Source organism: Brienomyrus brachyistius, chromosome 11, assembly GCF_023856365.1.
Source record: "Brienomyrus brachyistius isolate T26 chromosome 11, BBRACH_0.4, whole genome shotgun sequence".
Classification (NCBI taxonomy): Eukaryota; Metazoa; Chordata; class Actinopteri; order Osteoglossiformes; family Mormyridae; genus Brienomyrus; species Brienomyrus brachyistius.
Genome location: NC_064543.1, coordinates 21,759,057 through 21,776,385, shown reverse-complemented (window position 1 = coordinate 21,776,385; position 17,329 = coordinate 21,759,057). Strand labels below are relative to the sequence as shown.

Sequence of the window (17,329 nt, the reverse complement as noted above, 5' to 3'; positions counted from 1 at the left end):
CTCTTTAGGGCCTGATAGCGAAGGTGGACGCAGGCTGACTGCTGCACAACGTCATACAGCGCTGGTGGGCCTGAGAGTGTTTCACATGATGTCTGGGAGTCAGGTTTTGTCCTCCTGCCCCTGCAAGGGGGGGGGTGATGATGTCTCCACACAGCTAGCAGCTCTATGATTCGCTGATAATGTTCCTGTGTGTCTGTATGTTGGGTCAACAAGCAGCTCCCATGACCCATCCTGGGATGTGGATTGGCAGAAATGCTCTTTGGGCTCAGGGACGCTTTCACTGACGATGTCTCCCCAGCCTGGATCCCCCCCAGACGTGTCATTGACAGACGGGCCACAGGAATTGATTCATGGAGCTTCCTTTGGTCACATGGTCCAAGTGTTAACATCTGGAGAGGAAGCTTTTGCTCTCTTGCTAAAACTGACAATCAGTGGCATTTCAAAAACACAAATACAGACAGGAAAGAGGCTGCATGGCCGCCAGGCGCCATGATCTCCTTCCAGAAGGTGCTGGGCTCCATCAGCCTTTCTGTTTCTTTTTCCTGTCATGCTTGGGGTGAGTGTAACCACTCTGCCCCCCCCCCAGGAGAGTGTATTGGGCAAGCGAACACCCCCGTACCCGGCAAACTGCAGCCAGTCCTTTAACATCCTGTCATCCGGAGCAGGAAAGGGCACGGTGCTGCCAAGAGTGTCCCCTCTGCTCACACGCCCGCCTGCCCCCATCAGGTACTCTGTGGCTCCGCCCCTGCCCTGCGGCTCTCCTCTCATGCACTCGCCTCTCTGTTTGTGTTTCCCTCTCTCCCCTCCTCCTCCCAGTGTGTAGTGAATCTGATTAGCGAGCTCCAGGAGCAGATGTGTAAGTTTCAGCAGGAGATCAGTACCAGAATCCAGGAGAAGCAGGCCCTGGAGTGCCAGGCTGGCCGTAGAGCCGAGGGGCCCCACGCGTGGTCGGTCCAAGGCCCGTGCAGCGCACCTGCTGAGGACCCCAGTCAAAATAAGGGCGAGAACGTATGCTCCCCGTCCTGCACGGCCGCCACGGACGCTAACACTAACCGCTGGCCCCAAGGGGGCCCCGTTGGGGTGTTGTCGTGTGGCTCTGAGGGTCACTAATCCCGCGTGGCCATCGCTCTGGGTGCCATGGCTCTGCATAGAGTGTCTGCATGGGTGCTTCTTCTGGGTTTGTGTCATTTCCCTCTTCCTCCTCCAAGCTGGACTTCACTGGTCCATCGCTTATCATCGGACACCAGTTCAAGCATCCAAATTTCGAGCCTGCACCGTGTGTGTCAGTCGTTAACAGACACAGCCGCCGGCAGCTGCCACTCCGGGGCACAGGCCCACACCTGTCACCGCAACGGCGGCCATATTGGTTCAGTCTCTGAAGTGGCCGCACTGCTGGAAAACGGTGTCCATGACAATTTCACAAACTGTCTTTGCCTTCCTCTCATGTTTTCCCATCTTCCTCTAGTAAAAATAAACCTTGTACTGGTAGCCATGTGCAAAAATACTCTTTTATCATGGTAAGTGATAGGATAGTTTTTAATTGCATTTTGAGGAAATGAACATGATAAAACGGTGTGATGATGTAGTTCCCTACAAAAAGAGCTGAAGTGGCTTCTTTCTCATTTGCATGCATCCTGCAGCAGATTTCACCATCATTTCAGGGACATTATCAAAGCGGTGATGCTGATTCTCATTCGTGTCTCTGACATGAACAGGCCCTCCTGCAGGAGCTCAGACATCTGAAGAGTAAAGTGGATGAGCTAGAAGGGGAGAAGTGCCAGTATGAGAGGAAACTGAAGTCCACCAAGGTAAAGAGGGCACTGGGGGGGCGGTCATCTGTTCAGCCGCCATTGTAACCTTTAAAACCCGCTGCCCTAACCAGCCATTGCAGCGTCTCTGTTTGTCAAATAAACACTCGGTTTGATGATCTAAGTGTTGAGGCTTTTGTGTTTTGATTTTGGGCATGTATTGAGGGGGGGGGGGCACCATTTAGATTCTCCTTTTAACTGCGATAAAATGGCTGTTTACTTTTTAAACTTTCTGACCATGAGCTGCCCCGCTGTGTGTGAGGCTTTAGAGAGATGGAGCACAGCGTCGCTTCTAGGCCTGTTGTCGCCTGAGCTGACTGGCTGGCTGTAAGCCTCCTGAGGGCATCATACCCTCAGCAGGGCAGCCTGATTGGCTGCTGGCACCCCCTGCTGGTCCTGCTGCCTTAATGCATGCGGTCAGCGAGTGGCGCCCACCTCAGCCTGAGCGAAATTTATAGGCGAAGTCACCTACCGTCTCTCTTGTCAGGAGCCCTCCTTCTCCTGACAGCCCCCTGTCCCCTCCCCCCGAAAACGCTTCCGTTTCCCAACCAAACAACACCTTCCATATGCACGGTCACTAGGGTTGGCCTTAGCGTGACCGTCTGTGGTGGTTTTCACACCTCTGGGCCTTCATTCTGGTTTCACACCCCATGCTCCTGCTGGCTTGAACTTGCAGTCACTACGCTCATTTTACACTTTTAAACTGATACGTTAGAAATGTTCTTGCTTTTTAATTAGTTATGGGTTGATATTTATACATATTTCAAGTTTCCCATTTCGTTTTTCATACTTGCATATTTACCCATGCAATGTGTATTTTTGTGTGGTATGTTTGTACACAGCCATGGAAAAAATTAAGAGAGCAATCTGCATTTTCAAATCCTGGTTTAATCGTGGTTCTACTGGCAGAAAGCTATGCTGTGCATCAGGATGCTTCTAGGTACAAGATTTCTAAGACAGCAGTACACAGGAATAAGGTGAAGCAGGAGACACTGGGAACGACCAGAAACCAGCCAGGAAAAAGGCAGAAGAGATGACTGTTAACTTATTTGACAATTTTTCATGAATCGGAGGATGACATCAAGTGACCTTCAAAAGCAATGGGAAACATCAAGTGCAGGTGTGAGGTGCACTGCTAGGACAGTTCGTATCAGGCTCCTAGAAGCAGGACTGAAGTCCCATAAAGCAAGGAAGAAGCCCTTCATTAATGAGAAAGAGAAGAACCAGGCTGGAGTTTGCAAAATTTTTGTTTTTTTTCACAGACAGACACCGATAATTAAGTGAAACAAAAATTGTGCTGTGGTCTCTTCATTTTTTACACGGCTATATGTGTTTATACATGTTTGTAAATGTGCGTGTGTATGTTTGTATGGCTTTATGTATGTCTGTTATACATGTGTCAGTTGATATGTATGCAAACATCTTTTGAGTGCTTCTCTCAGTAACAGAGCCCCCCCCCCCCCCCAGGCTGAAATCTCAAACCTTCAGCAGCTCCTGGCAGCAAAAGATGCTGAAATCGAGGGTCTGCAGAAGCAGCTTCTATCCCGGGTCCCGGCATCTGACGACAGTGCAGAGAGAGGTACTGTCACGCTGGGCTCAGGGGCCTGAGACACTGACATGCAGGTGGAACGGGGGCGCAGCCAAGCGGCAAAGCGACCACTGCTGCCCCGGGACCAGCATGGCTGTTTCCCTGTATGCATACTTGAACGTGCTTGTGTTCTCGCGTACCTGTTTTACATTCTTCAGCTGCCAAAGACCACTTCCGATACTAAGAACAGAAAATATCCCCTGTTCCTGATGCCCCCTAATGCTGTCGTCGCTATGCGGCCCACCTACCCTGCAGGAAAAGGCTGAAAGTCGCGTTAGTCGCCACCCCCACTGTCATCAGTTATTTGTCACACTGTGTCATCAAGCCCGGCACCGTGTCCTGCCTGTCACACCGTGTCCATCAGTCCGAGGGGGAATGGGGGGGAACATTATGCCTGAGCATGCCTGTGCTCATGACTAGTGTAAGCCCCCCCCCCCCCCATGTGCTAATGGTACTTTACATTCCAGTCACTGGGTGCGGGTTAGGGGCTAGCAACTGGCTAGAAACACAGAAACAGTCAGTCAAATTCAAGGCCTTAAGTCCCAAATTTTGGATGTTTGCTTGTACTGGGTTTGAGAGCTTCAGCGATCCAGCATGTAGCCCCATTCCCCCCCCCACCCCCAATCCGCCTCCCCTACACACTGCCCATGAACTGTATTTCGGTGTCTCCCCATCCTCCGATGGACTTCGCCTCCTGAGAGCGGTTATTAAGGGCGAGCAAGAAGTTTCCAACCCACATGACTGCAGCCAGATGCTCGATCCACATCGGAAAGTTATTTTGAGGGAAGGGAAAATATTTTCACTGGCGATTGCGGTTTTCTGGCAGCTGATGTCTGTCTCGCTGCAGATCAGGAGCTGCAGAGACTGAGAATTGGGATGGAGGCTCTGCTGGCCGCCAATGAGGAGAAGGTCAGTGACCGCCAAACTCACGTCACTCACAATACTGTTATGCACAGACATCTGTACTATGGTGCAGAATCTGCCCAGAATCACTATACCCCATTGACGCATTTAGTGAAGAGCAGAGTCTGACCACAGAGTGATTTATTCCCGTCACAAAATGCCCAATATCTGCATCCACGGGCCTGGAGCCTCCCTGCACGAGCCACACGGGCCATGCATGCGTGTGGGTGAAGATGGAAGTCCATGAGATGATTAAAAAGCTGCAAGCCACAGAAATGAATCACACAGCGTATGATCCCTTTGTCACGGAATGTCCCGCTCAAGCTGCGTTTTAGAAAAGGACTCTGTTCGTATTCCGGATACGGGATCCTGACGTTCCCTTTGGACTTGAGCCCTGCTACTGTCTGGCTGAGAACACAATCGTTTGTCATGCGGCTGCTGACTATGAAATGGGACAGACAGTTTGACAGGTGGGCGGTGGCCACAATGATGCACATTAATCTGAAAAAGCCGGTCAGCCTGAAGGCTCATTATTTATTAACTGGCCGATTTGCATTTTCATTCAGAATCAGAGTCTTTACACTTCAGTGCTGATCCTTTCCTGCACTGAGACCAGACGTCTCGCAGACTGGAGGCTCGAATCCCACGTGTGTTCAGTCTGCATGTTCTCCCTGGGATTGGCGACCGATCCTGGCACTTGGTATGGTTGTGCCACGTTGCCTGTTTAACTAAAAAGCCGATTGCTTGGCTTCAGGACCGACGCATCCAGGAGCTGGGCGCCCTTCTAGAACAGCACAGAAAGATCAAGGATATCATGGGCCTCGCGCAAGGTAATTCATTTTTACTCACTTTGAGAATAAAAGTGTTGCATTATCAGATTACATACAGACCCATCTGGCAACACAGTGCAAAACTTCAGCAAAACACTGACTGAATGGTTCAGCCTGAGCTGCAGGGATTAATGCCTTGTTTTGTCCTTTACCTGCCAATTAGCCAATGAAAAGCTGCCAGGTGGCAGTGAGGAGGATCTCTCCAGAAGTGGGGGGCTGAGGGGTCTCACTAACAGAACCAGCATGGAGATCCTCCGCCTGGAGGTGAGAGTCGCACTCCTCCACACTGTGCAGCCGCTCCTGCCCCCTGCACCCCCTCTGACCCCCACTCTCCTCTCTCCCAGGTATCTTCCAGGGGTTCCTCACCGCTCGTAGCCTCCCCATCTTCTCTTGACTCCAGGTAGGCAGGTGACAGTGAGGGCTGAGGGTTATGGTTATGGACATATGCCTGAGCTGTCTTTAAGGACTCCACCTTTGTGCTCCAGGAGTACACAGGTGTCTCCAGGGTCTGCAGTGTCCCCTGGGTCTGCAGTGTCGCCTGGCAACACCAGCTGCCAGAACGGACAATGGTAAGTGAAGACGTCACTGGATTATAGGACTTTCAAACATCCACCCTGTTGACATCGTTGACTGGTTCAACACCAGTCAAAGGCCAGATAATTTATCTGATCAGGCTGCTCTGCTCAAAGGGGACACCTAGGGGTCTTTGGTGAAACTGCACTTCTTTGAGTCTTCCACCTTGTGTGTATTATTGACTTTAATGCTCTTTGTCATTCACCAGGACAAAAACACGGATGCTGTCCTCCAGTCTAGAGGAGCTGCAGTTTGGACCTGTGCAGGTTGGGCCTCCATGTTCCTCTTTTGTCACAACATATGGTGATGGGGTCCCATTGTATTAAGTAACAGGGGGCAACTAAAAGGGATCTAAACACTCCACATGGCCTCAGCTCTTCCTGTTTCACTGGCTAATGTTTAGGGGAAAAAAGTCAGTGGTTATACCGTCCCTGGTTAAAGTGTCGTTTCACAAGTGTCACTGTGAATAAGTGTCATTTTAACAGTGTCACTCTGAATAAATGTAGTTTCAAAAATGTCACTGTAAAACTGGTTTTGGATAAAGCAGGCTAACATTAAGCTTCTGGAATGGACTTCTCAAAGCCCCAACCTCAACCCTTAAAAGCCAGGACTGTGCCAAGAAAACAACCAATTTAAATGAACTGCCAAGAGTGGTCAAATATCCACCCAGAATTATGTCAGAAGCTTGCTGATGGCTACAAAAAGCATCTGATCGGGGTGCAATTTGTTACGGGACATTTAACCAAATGTTAGAGGGGGTGTATGTATAATTTGACGCTGTGTGGATTACAGAAAATCCAAAATATATTCAAACTTGTGCACCCAATTCTTGTTTCTAAAAATCATTGAAGATGTATGTTGTATAATCATGCCACCCTGGAAAAAGAAAGGTTCAAGTAAATCATTAAACGCTTAAGATCACTATGACATTCATGCCCCTGAGTGTATGTGAACTTCTGAGCACAACCCTAAGTGCCATTGCGTGCTGTAGCTCACGCTCTCCCTTCTTTTGATTCTCATGCACTGACAGCTTGTGGCTGGGGAGCCAGTAGACTGCGTATCGCCAGAGGTATTTCCACTGGATGATGTCACTGTGACCTTTAACCCCACACTCAAAGCACTGAGCCGTCTCTCTGATTCCTGCCCTTTTTAACTCTCGGACTGTATGTGTTTGACCTGGATCTGCTGCCTCTGTAGGAGGCCGACTCGCCTCCGCCAGCTTTGAAACCTGTAACACTCAGCTTTACTTCCGAAATGCATCCCCCTCCATGCCCCCCTCCCCTGCATGCCTCCCCGTACACCAAAGCTCCCACTTGCCACTTTTAAGTCCCGTGTTTCCTGCTCCCAGATCCGACATCCGGAAAGCGGCAAATTCCAGACGCTTCCAGGGAAGCGGTGGCCGGCTGCACAGAATGGGAGCAGAGAGACGCCGTCACCTGCGGCGCCGAGGGACGACGGCGACCTCATCCTGAGTACGTGTCACTGGGGGTTGTGTTACCGACATCCGGCTATCAGCCGCCTGTTTATGGTACAACACTAGGATCAGGTGACCTGTTGACACTGTGTCTGCCAGTGCAGAGGGCAGCCTGAAGGTGGCGCACTTTTTGTACTTTGAGAAAGTAGCACAAATACAAACGTCAAGGTGTTGGTTTTCCAGAGGCATAAAAAGGCCTTAATCGCTTAAGGCAGGGCATTCTGTACTGAATTTGAAAAATTATATTATATTATGTAGTATATTATACGGTTTGGCGGTGTGCAATATTAATACAAACATTGCATGTCATGCACGTACAATTCTTACATCGCTAGTCGGCTATAGTAAAATAAAACTTTTTCTTCCTTTCAATTTTGTACGGACATTATAGCGTGGGGGGTTATAGTTTTGCTAAAATACTTTTACTCTGTCATGGGAAATAACTTAGCAAGCTTTGCAATCTAAATTATTATTCCATTTATTGATTTTTTTTTATGTTTCCAAATAAGTTTAAAGCTTTACCTCCAAGAGGTAATCATTTCATCCTTGCCATTTAAATCACCGGAAGATGTTTGTGCGAAATTCATGAATCCCTTTTTTGTTTTATAAATACCCCAATATTTATTACAACAAAATGACATCGCTAGGACAGCACGCTATATGCCTGCTGTATTAGCATATTCAACAAAATACTTTTTCATTTCTTGTCATGCCATCCCGATCTTTTTGTTGTGTATCTCCTTACAGCCAAACCGCATTTTTTTTACTTTGTTTACCATTATTTTCTGAGTTTGCGGCTGTTTTCAAGGCAGCGTTGGTATTGGGTTTCAGAGGCTATTTGCAAAGTGTTTAAACTCCCACCCCAAAGTACCGAAGAAGTACCCCAGCTGGTTTGGCACTTTTGGTACTGGAACTTTTGGTACTGGAACTTTTGGTACTGGACTAGAAGTCATTGGAAAAGAGAAAGTACTGAAAGTACCATAGCAAGAGTACTGTACTTGGTGTAGTGGAAAAGTGCCCAAACATTCACTAACATTTACTGATTCTAAACTGTTAAAAGTAGCATAAATGCAAGCATATTGAGGTGGTGAGTGTGGCGGTTAAGATGAAACGATTGCCTGCCTTTTGTGTGAATTTTACATAGCCATTTTTCGCTTGGTGAGACCCTGCGGCGCTTTTCCTGCGCTGACCAGCAGGAGGCGCCCCGTCTCCTTCCCAAAACTCTGTCTTTTGTATGAATGGCTACCTTTCTTGCCCAGACCCTCTTGCTCACTCTTAACCACCCCACTCACTATGCCCCGCCCTCTCACTTGACGCACATGAACATTGCTGCAGGAGTACCAGGGCTCCAGCTTCACATATCGAATCCACAACCGCCCTGGCACCACCTCCTCCCCTCCATCCCCTCACCACCCCCCTTCCCCACTGGAAAGTTACATTGTAGAGCCGCCTGACCTGTGCTCATTCTCTCTTAACCAGCTTCGCCTGGGGGCATGTGTCTGCTCTCTCACGGTTTTGTATGTTTCCGCTGCAAACACAATGCTGTGAGCCCATCATCAAATGCACCAAGCACCTGAAAGCTGAACTATCAGGTGCTCCAACCGACACATTCGATACGTTCAGTAAACACTGGCTTAATTGCTGTGTAGAACATAACCGCCAGCTTAACGCATCTTGCATAATACATAAGGCTGTTCGGGCAGCTTTGTTGTGCTCTGCTGACCCTGCAAAGCAGATGTTGTAGATGCAGAGTGTGTGACTTTCATCTGCACTACACCCCCCCCCCCCCCCTCTCTGCCCCTACTCCACTTTTCTTTAGACCAGTATCCCGTGGGAAACCAGATCTTTTTGGAGCTGGTGGGTTATTCTCAGTTTCCACATGTTTTTCTTGCATAACTAGAGAGATCCAGTCTTTCCTGCTCTGCGGTGTAGCTGTGACTCCACATGCCTCGGGAAGTTTGCCTTCCGTGCGGTTCTGAGTGCGCGCGGCTTCTTTTAGCCCAGGCCAGACCACAGAGTGCGTGGCTGGAATCACACCCTCACTACTGAGAGATGCACACAGCCGAACTCTCTGAAAGCGTCCCCGTTCCTCCACGCTGCAGGGAAGACGGAGGCGAGGGCGTCGCCAGACGTCTCGGCCAGCTCGTCCGGCGTGGATTCGGGCCAGAACTCGCCTGTCTCGCCCGAGCATAGGAAGAACCAGAAGGGAATCAAGAAGTTCTGGGGAAAGTGAGTCACTGCATGAGTGTCATGTTTGTTTGACGTGCCTCCCGTGGTGCACATTTAACCAGCCACCGTCCCCCTCAGAATCCGGAGGACGCAGTCGGGCAGCCTGCAAAGAGACGAGCTGGAGCCCTCGGTGTTTAGGCGAGGGGGCCTGAGGGCCACAGCAGGACCCCGACTGGCCCGCACCCCCGACAGCGGCAGCTCCATCCGGTACATTAACTGAATCCACACAGACATAGAGACGACGGCTGCCGCTCTGATCACACAGTGGCCCTGATCTGATGCTTTCCCTTAGGGACAAGAACACACCTTTTGCCAAGTGGACCAAGGAGCAGGTGTGCGGATGGCTGGAGGACGAGGGCCTGGGGCAGTATGTGAGCCTCACACGGCAGTGGGTCACCTCGGGGCAGACACTGCTAGCAGCCACGGCCCAGGACATTGAGAAGGTACAGTGTCGGGGGGGGGGGGCACTTCCTGCTGGGGGGTGGCCCGTCCACCTCTGCATGTCAGCGTGACATGTGCTTGCCCCCCAGGAGATGGGAATCAAGCATCCCCTGCACCGCAAGAAGATCCAGCTGGCCGTGCGCTCCTTCAGCTCCAAGGTGCCGGAGAAGTCGGCAGAGCTGGACCACATCTGGGTGACACGTGCGTACCAACCACGCCGGCCATGCCCTCCCCCCGGCGAGTGTGTGTGACGAAGGCAAACAGCGTCGCGCTTCTGCATTTGCAGGCTGGCTCGACGACATCGGCTTGCCTCAGTACAAGGACCAGTTCAACGAGGCGCGAGTGGACGGCAGGATGCTGCAGTACCTGACGCTGGTAAGGCCCCCCCCGCCCCCGCCGACAGGCCATTTAAACATGCCGCAGTACCTGTAGGGTCCTTACGAGGGCGCTCCTATCCCACTTCGCAGAGCGACCTCCTCTTCCTGAAGGTCACCAGCCAGCTGCATCACCTGAGCATAAAGAGCGGCATTCATGTGTTACACATCAACAAGTTCAACCCGAATTGCCTGCGGCGGCGCCCGGGAGATGAGGTACGCTGTAACCGAGCCTCACACTTAATCTGAGGGGGGGTGCCCTATTATGGACTGTGCATAATACCATTGCAGAGCAAGATGTCACCTTCAGAGGTGACCCAGTGGTCCAACCACCGCGTGATGGAATGGCTGCGCTCGGTGGACCTGGCGGAGTATGCAGCCAACTTGCGAGGCAGTGGCGTGCATGGAGGGCTGCTGGTGAGTCAGAAGGGCGCTGAGGCTCGGGACCTGCGGAGAGGGGGGTGCGGAGGGGGGAGAAAGACAGAGAGCGAGACAGGGGAGGAGAGAAGGGAAGAGAGAGAGTGGGAGAAAGAGGAAGAGAGAGGGAGAGTCAGGGGGGATGGGAGAATTTAATTCATTCCTTAGATTCTCCAGTTACAGAACCATTAATGACACCATGTAACATTATATAACATACATTACATACATCACAACCCAGCATTTCTATAAAAAATTATAGTAAAACAAAAAATATCAAATAATGCACAAAGAGTATCCTAATAATGTGCAAATAGTTGCTAGTTATGTGCAAGTAATGTGCAAATAATGTGCAGGATACATGAGTAGCTTACACTTCCCTTGCTTAACAATGATGTGCACTGTTGTACAGTACAATGGTATGGAGGCCCTTATGTGTCATGTAGAAGAAAACTATTATTTGTAGTGATTCATGCTCTCAAGTTACTAATCTGTGCGCTTCAGTTACTAATCTGTGCGCTATAGAGCCATCACGATTACTCGATTAAACTCTATTATTACAAAACTCGATTATTAAAAAACATCGATTGAAAATTTCCTTCTCGATTACTCAGCAATATGGCAGAAGGTAGACGGCACATGCAAGTAAAGACTGAAAGCATCATTTGTGTGGAAGCACTTCACATTAAAGGTGAATGAAAATGCAGCCGTCTGTCAATTCTGGAAAGCAGAACTCGAATATCACCACGGCACAACTGCCATGCAAATGCATCTTAAAAGAAAACATTCAAGTTTGACGGGCTCACCCAATAATGCAGGATTAGCCATAGATATGTCCCATTTAGCTTCTCGAAGTAGCCTAGCCTGTGTTTCTGAACATTTGACTTAATTTTTTATTGTGATTCCTATATGTCAAAATAATCGCTGCTAAAACTACAATTTTACCATGTCGTTTAGCCACATCATTTCACATAATACTGTACATAATAACCACTTCACATTAATTATGTTTTGTTAACATATTGCGTGTTGTGAGTAGAGCTGAAAGAGACCAGAAAAAGATCACGTAACAATATTTAGCAGTTGAAAATTATATAGACAAATGTAGATCTTTTGTACATTAACCACCAATCTACTAACGGTCTGTCAAATTCCTTGGTGTTGTCGAGATTTGTGCCAACAGACATGAAGCAGTGCTGTCAAATCACTTGCTTTTGCTCATTGTCATTATAAAATATAAAATATTTCCATACAGCGGAATGCAAATGGATTCCGTGCCCAGTTCTTGCTCGCGATTCTCCTCTTCACTCGATTTGTGCTTCATTTCTCACAAAGTGCCACACAGTCCAACAGAAAGGATGCAAAAGCAGCGGCTGTAAACTTTACACTGATTTTTTAAAAACCTATACCAGATAATGCTGAAATTTTATAACCATCCTTAAAACTGCAAAGCTTGCTAAGTTTAGTTTAAATGTTTTATCAGTCTTGAACCCATTAAGGGCGGTCCTTACAATTTGACGATTGAATGTGCATGAGATGCCATGTTGATTTTAGCATCGCACATCGTACAAGCCTCGCGGTGCTGTGGCACACTGGGTAGCGCTGTCGCCGTGCAGTGGCGCACTGGGTAGCGCTGTCGCCGTGCAGTGGCGCACTGGGTAGCGCTGTGTGTGGAGTTTGCATGTTCACCCTGTACGTGGCAGATCTATGTGTGACTGATCTTATGTGTGACTGTAATGTGTGATTGGTTCCTGCCTTGCGCCAATTGCAATGTATACAATATCATATATTGTATTATATATAATCAACTACTCGATAAATCATCAGATTAATTGATATATTACTTGATTATTAATATAATCCACAGTGACAGACCAAGTGTGCTCGAATTAGTAATCAGTGCTCTGAAGTTACTAATGTGTTTGCTCCCCGATTGGTGATTAATTTGGGGGATCAAATTACTAACTAGAACACAGGAGAGTACAAATTAGATTTTTTTTCTACCATGACACCTAATGGGCTCCGTACAGTGGTGGTTGGTAGGACTGATTTGCTGAAGCGCTCCCTGCTACAGCAGAGCTGAAAGAGCTTGCTACTGAAGGTGTTTAAGCAGCACATTATATAGGGGATGTCTGTCATTGTCCATCATGGAGAACATTTTCTTCATTATGCTCTTCCCCACCACGGACTCTAAGGTGGAGGGTGAAAAGAGCCTGGTCATTCTAATTGGCTTATCTGGTCTGTTTTTGTCTGTTGCTGTGATACCACTCCCCCAACACACCGCCGCAGAGAGAAATGTACGCTGACAGCAGACTGATAGATTTCCTTTCCATCCACACCTCTTGTGTGTGCCCCCACCCTCCGCAGATCCTGGAGCCACGCTTCAACTCAGAGACACTAGCCATGCTGCTGAACATCCCACCCCAGAAGACGCTGTTGCGCCGCCACCTGGCCACCAACTTCGGCACGCTGGTGGGCCCCCAGGCGCAACTGGAGAAGCGGCAGTGCATGGCGGCCTCGGGGTACACACCCCTCACAACCACCGCCAAAGTGCGGGTGAGGACCTGATCGTGGGGGGTGGGCAGGGGGACAGCCTCGGGGTACACGCCCCTCACAACCACCGCCAAAGTGCGGGTGAGGAGCTGATCGTCGGGGGTGGGCAGGGGGACAGCCTCGGAGTACACGCCCCTCACAACCACCGCCAAAGTGCGGGTGAGGAGCTGATCGTGGGGGGTGGGCAGGGGGACAGCCTCGGGGTACACGCCCCTCACAACCACCGCCAAAGTGCGGGTGAGGAGCTGATCGTCGGGGGTGGGCAGGGGGACAGCCTCGGGGTACACGCCCCTCACAACCACCGCCAAAGTGCGGGTGAGGAGCTGATCGTCGGGGGTGGGCAGGGGGACAGCCTCAGGGTACACGCCCCTCACAACCACCGCCAAAGTGCGGGTGAGGAGCTGATCGTCGGGGGTGGGCAGGGGGACAGCCTCGGGGTACACGCCCCTCACAACCACCGCCAAAGTGCGGGTGAGGACCTGATCGTGGGGGGTGGGCAGGGGGACAGCCTCGGGGTACACGCCCCTCACAACCACCGCCAAAGTGCGGGTGAGGACCTTATCGTGGGGGGTGGGCAGGGGGACAGCCTCGGGGTACACGCCCCTCACAACCACCGCCAAAGTGCGGGTGAGGAGCTGATCGTCGAGGGTGGGCAGGGGGACAGCCTCGGAGTACACGCCCCTCACAACCACCGCCAAAGTGCGGGTGAGGAGCTGATCGTGGGGGGTGGGCAGGGGGACAGCCTCGGGGTACACGCCCCTCACAACCACCGCCAAAGTGCGGGTGAGGACCTGATCGTGGGGGGTGGGCAGGGGGACAGCCTCGGGGTACACGCCCCTCACAACCACCGCCAAAGTGCGGGTGAGGAGCTGATCGTCGGGGGTGGGCAGGGGGACAGCCTCGGGGTACACGCCCCTCACAACCACCGCCAAAGTGCGGGTGAGGAGCTGATCATCGGGGGTGGGCAGGGGGACAGCCTCGGGGTACACGCCCCTCACAACCACCGCCAAAATGTAGGCGTGGCCCCAGCTGGGGAGCTTTACTTAATCCCCGGCTGAAGCTTCAGGTCTGAATCCTGCTGTTTGCGGATCGTATTCCTGTTTGCTGAGATGAGCAGCACGCACCCACCCGGCCCCTCCCTTGCTGAGGAGGAAGGAAAGACGCGGGGGTGCTGCTTTATCAATATCTAGCGCTCTCTTCATTCCTGCCACCTCTGCGGTTGGTGGGGGGGGTGGTGTTACAGTTAGGGTTGCCGCTCTCTTGCCCCACCCCTAAACGCTCTCTGTCCGTTTCAGCCCAAGAAGCTTGGCTTCTCCACCTTCGGACATCTCAGGAAGAAGAAGCTGGACGACTCAACAGACTACATCTGCCCAGCGGACATGTCGCCGGTGGCAGCCAACGGGCCCGTCCTCCCCTATGCTGGCTTGCGGGGGCTCAGCCCCATCTTCGACCGCGATGGTGAGCGGCTGGAGCAGGCCGGACGGAGGAGCTGATACACCTCCACCCAGCGTCCCATGGCGAGCCGGACTGTTTCGTGTTTTACTCTCACTCTCTATTACGTCACCTTGTACTCTGAATACTTTATAACCATGACGTTTCACACATTTACACGCTGTACGGTTCCTGTACAAACGTGACGCTCTTCGATTATCCTTACTGTTCAAACAGTTGGTGTGTGGTGGTCTGTGCAATATTTGCACACTGTGGGATATTTAATATTTATGGTCAGTTGTATAATGTAAGTGAGTCAATCCTACATCTCTGGACAAGCTTTTAAGGAGTATACGTTGTTATTTTCGTATAAGATGGCCAGCATATTTTTATAACCACTTGCTGTCATATATTACAGAAATGCATACTGTTCCAAAGTCATTGTGAATAGTCTGTAAACAGGAAGTTACAATGATGAATAAATGTAATCTGAGTTCTGAATCTAAGTGCTGAATGCTGTTCGCTACACACATAGCGTGTCCAACACAAAATGAAGGTCACTGAGCTTGGTTAATTACTCTGAGTGCGTGGCTCAGCGTGTTAGGATGCTAATCCATTGATTGGTGGGTTGCTGGTTCTAATCCCAAGGGCAGCAGAGTAATGGCAAACCTCTGAGCAAGATCCTTAACCCCTAATTGCCACAGAAACTGTCTGACCCTGCATTCTCAAAAATGTATGTTGCTTTAGGAAAAGAGGTGTTAAATGAAATGAAACTTCTGCTACAGTTTGGTTTGTGTTCTACCCAGGGGGTTCATGCTGGCCATAAATTAGGGAAGGTTGATAACTGCTTGGTACAGCCATCTTCTACATATTCAGGAACACCCTACATGTGAAGGTTCTTTTCTCTCGATTTAAATTATACCATGGTTAAACTTAATGGCAATTTATTCCACAGACGATAAAAGTAATATCTTAGCACATAAGGACCACAGTTTTTTGACTTTATCACTGCGAATCAACAGCAAACCCCCCCCCCAGACTAGCACTTTTGGTCGATCCCAGCTAATTAGCTCACCAGGAAGTCAGCACTGCACACACCAGTATGTCCAGTTTGTCACAAGACAGACGCCCCTTTGTTTTAAAAGTGTGTGTGTTGTTTTTAAGACAGTCAAACAGTTTTTTTTTAAAACAAATCAGCAGGTATCAGGTTCCAGGGAGGGTCCATCTGGCAGTGTCAGTTACCTCCTGGCGAGGTCCCCTGCAGACTTGCAGGCCGCACCTCACGTAGATCCCATCTCCGCGGGCAGGAGGAGGCAGGTGAATCCTAGCAGAAGGAAGCTTGCGGGCAGGAGCAGCAGGAGTGTCCGCTTGTGCTTAGGAAGTTTTTCTGCTTGAGACAAATAAAAATTCTCTTGCTGGTATAATCTTCCCCTTTATGAATCCTCATTCAGTGTAAACGTGTGTTAATTTTCAATGTTAATGGCTTGTTAATTCAATCTTCTTTTGCGGTAAAGTAACCTCATCCTCCACCTATGGGGCAAATGGAGACCAAACCAGAAGGACAGCCTATTTTAAAGAACGTATTAATTACGCCAGACAAGCAACGCAGGAGTGTCATCCAGGCCTTCAGCGACAGTGTCCTCAGCGCCTCCGCTAGGGTTCGAGAGTACCTGGAGTTCTGTGACCCCAGCGGCAGATTCCACCTGAGCCCTCGTGTCCTGGAGGAGATCTTCCTGATGAGCTGCATCGGCCGCAGTGCACAGCTGAAGATGTCAGACTCCTTCAGCTGCACCGCCATGAGCAGAGAGCAGAAGGTCCTGCTGGGTGCTGACTGGGTGTGGACCTTCCCCGAGAGGCATGGAGAAGCACTTGAGGCCCAGATAATCGTTCAAGTTCTGTACATCCTGGAAAGCACTGTACCCCCCACAGAAGCCCCTGAGGAGTCCCTACACATCGCCGAGATGGCATCAGGCCAGTTGAGCCGGCCAGAGAGGATGGTGCAGTTCTGCTCCTCCATCGGCCGGAATTGCTACGCTCTGTTCCTCTTCTTCGGTTCCAGGAACGACCCGGGCAACATCTCCGGGCTGCTCAGCAACAACCTGCATGTGGCTCCTGGCAAGGGAGCCACGATCGACCGGACCTTTCTGGAACACTTCTTCAAAGGGTCCATGTCCTTCTCCACTCCAGGCGAGATGCTGGAGAGGATCACTCAGAAGCAGCAGAACGACCCCTTGACCATGCTCATCAGGTTCACATAACGGTACATGGAAATGAACTGAAATTTTAAAAAATAAGTCACTGCACAGCTGTTTAAACCGCCACACTGCACAGTAACTGCTGTTGTAACTGCTGTTAGTCTTCAGGCGCCTTTTATCCCTTAGAGACAGACGACGTCAGTCAAAGAACCTTTAACTATCAGCTTCAGATATATGATGTGTGGAGCTGAAATATCGTTCTCATTGATCATAGTGCAAATGAAAAGTAACAGAATATAAATACTGAGACATATAAAGCATAATATAGACAACAATTTAAGACAGAGATTGAAAGGTGTGGTTAACAGCCTGCTGATGAAGTGCAAAACTGTTACAGAGATTTGGCATTGAAGCAAAATGTACAATGAATAAACAGATTCATACACAGAGCTGTGAGTTCAGAGCTATCAATCCTTTTAACAGACCCAGACTTAGGCTGGGAGGGAACAGACC

At 50.1% G+C, this 17,329-nt stretch overlaps 2 protein-coding genes across 9 annotated transcripts in view; both read left to right on the top strand.

The window, feature by feature from the left end:
* Positions 1-15,122, top strand: part of ppfibp2b (PPFIA binding protein 2b) — a 34,910-nt gene extending 19,788 nt beyond the window's left edge. For 5 of the 8 annotated variants that reach the window (XM_049030159.1, XM_049030157.1, XM_049030163.1 and 2 more), the window contains 20 exons: positions 817-1,008; positions 1,716-1,808; positions 3,276-3,387; positions 4,244-4,305; positions 5,054-5,129; positions 5,293-5,393; positions 5,474-5,529; positions 5,615-5,698; positions 5,911-5,968; positions 6,733-6,771; positions 7,051-7,174; positions 9,279-9,405; positions 9,484-9,612; positions 9,698-9,848; positions 9,936-10,047; positions 10,133-10,221; positions 10,314-10,436; positions 10,512-10,637; positions 13,005-13,193; positions 14,486-15,122. In XM_049030159.1, the coding sequence (XP_048886116.1) occupies positions 817-1,008; positions 1,716-1,808; positions 3,276-3,387; positions 4,244-4,305; positions 5,054-5,129; positions 5,293-5,393; positions 5,474-5,529; positions 5,615-5,698; positions 5,911-5,968; positions 6,733-6,771; positions 7,051-7,174; positions 9,279-9,405; positions 9,484-9,612; positions 9,698-9,848; positions 9,936-10,047; positions 10,133-10,221; positions 10,314-10,436; positions 10,512-10,637; positions 13,005-13,193; positions 14,486-14,683 (2,241 nt within the window). In that variant the 3' untranslated portion in view covers positions 14,684-15,122. The remainder of the gene's footprint in view (positions 1-816; positions 1,009-1,715; positions 1,809-3,275; positions 3,388-4,243; positions 4,306-5,053; positions 5,130-5,292; positions 5,394-5,473; positions 5,530-5,614; positions 5,699-5,910; positions 5,969-6,732; positions 6,772-7,050; positions 7,175-9,278; positions 9,406-9,483; positions 9,613-9,697; positions 9,849-9,935; positions 10,048-10,132; positions 10,222-10,313; positions 10,437-10,511; positions 10,638-13,004; positions 13,194-14,485) is intronic. The other 3 variants (XM_049030164.1, XM_049030165.1, XM_049030158.1) reach the window with 2 other exon arrangements.
* A 148-nt stretch (positions 15,123-15,270) lies between these two features.
* Positions 15,271-17,265, top strand: rep15 (RAB15 effector protein). Its single transcript, XM_049030181.1, has one exon. It carries the CDS (start codon positions 16,154-16,156, stop codon positions 16,877-16,879), a length of 726 nt encoding a protein of 241 aa, XP_048886138.1. The 5' UTR covers positions 15,271-16,153; the 3' UTR covers positions 16,880-17,265.
* The last annotated feature ends 64 nt before the right edge of the window (positions 17,266-17,329 follow it).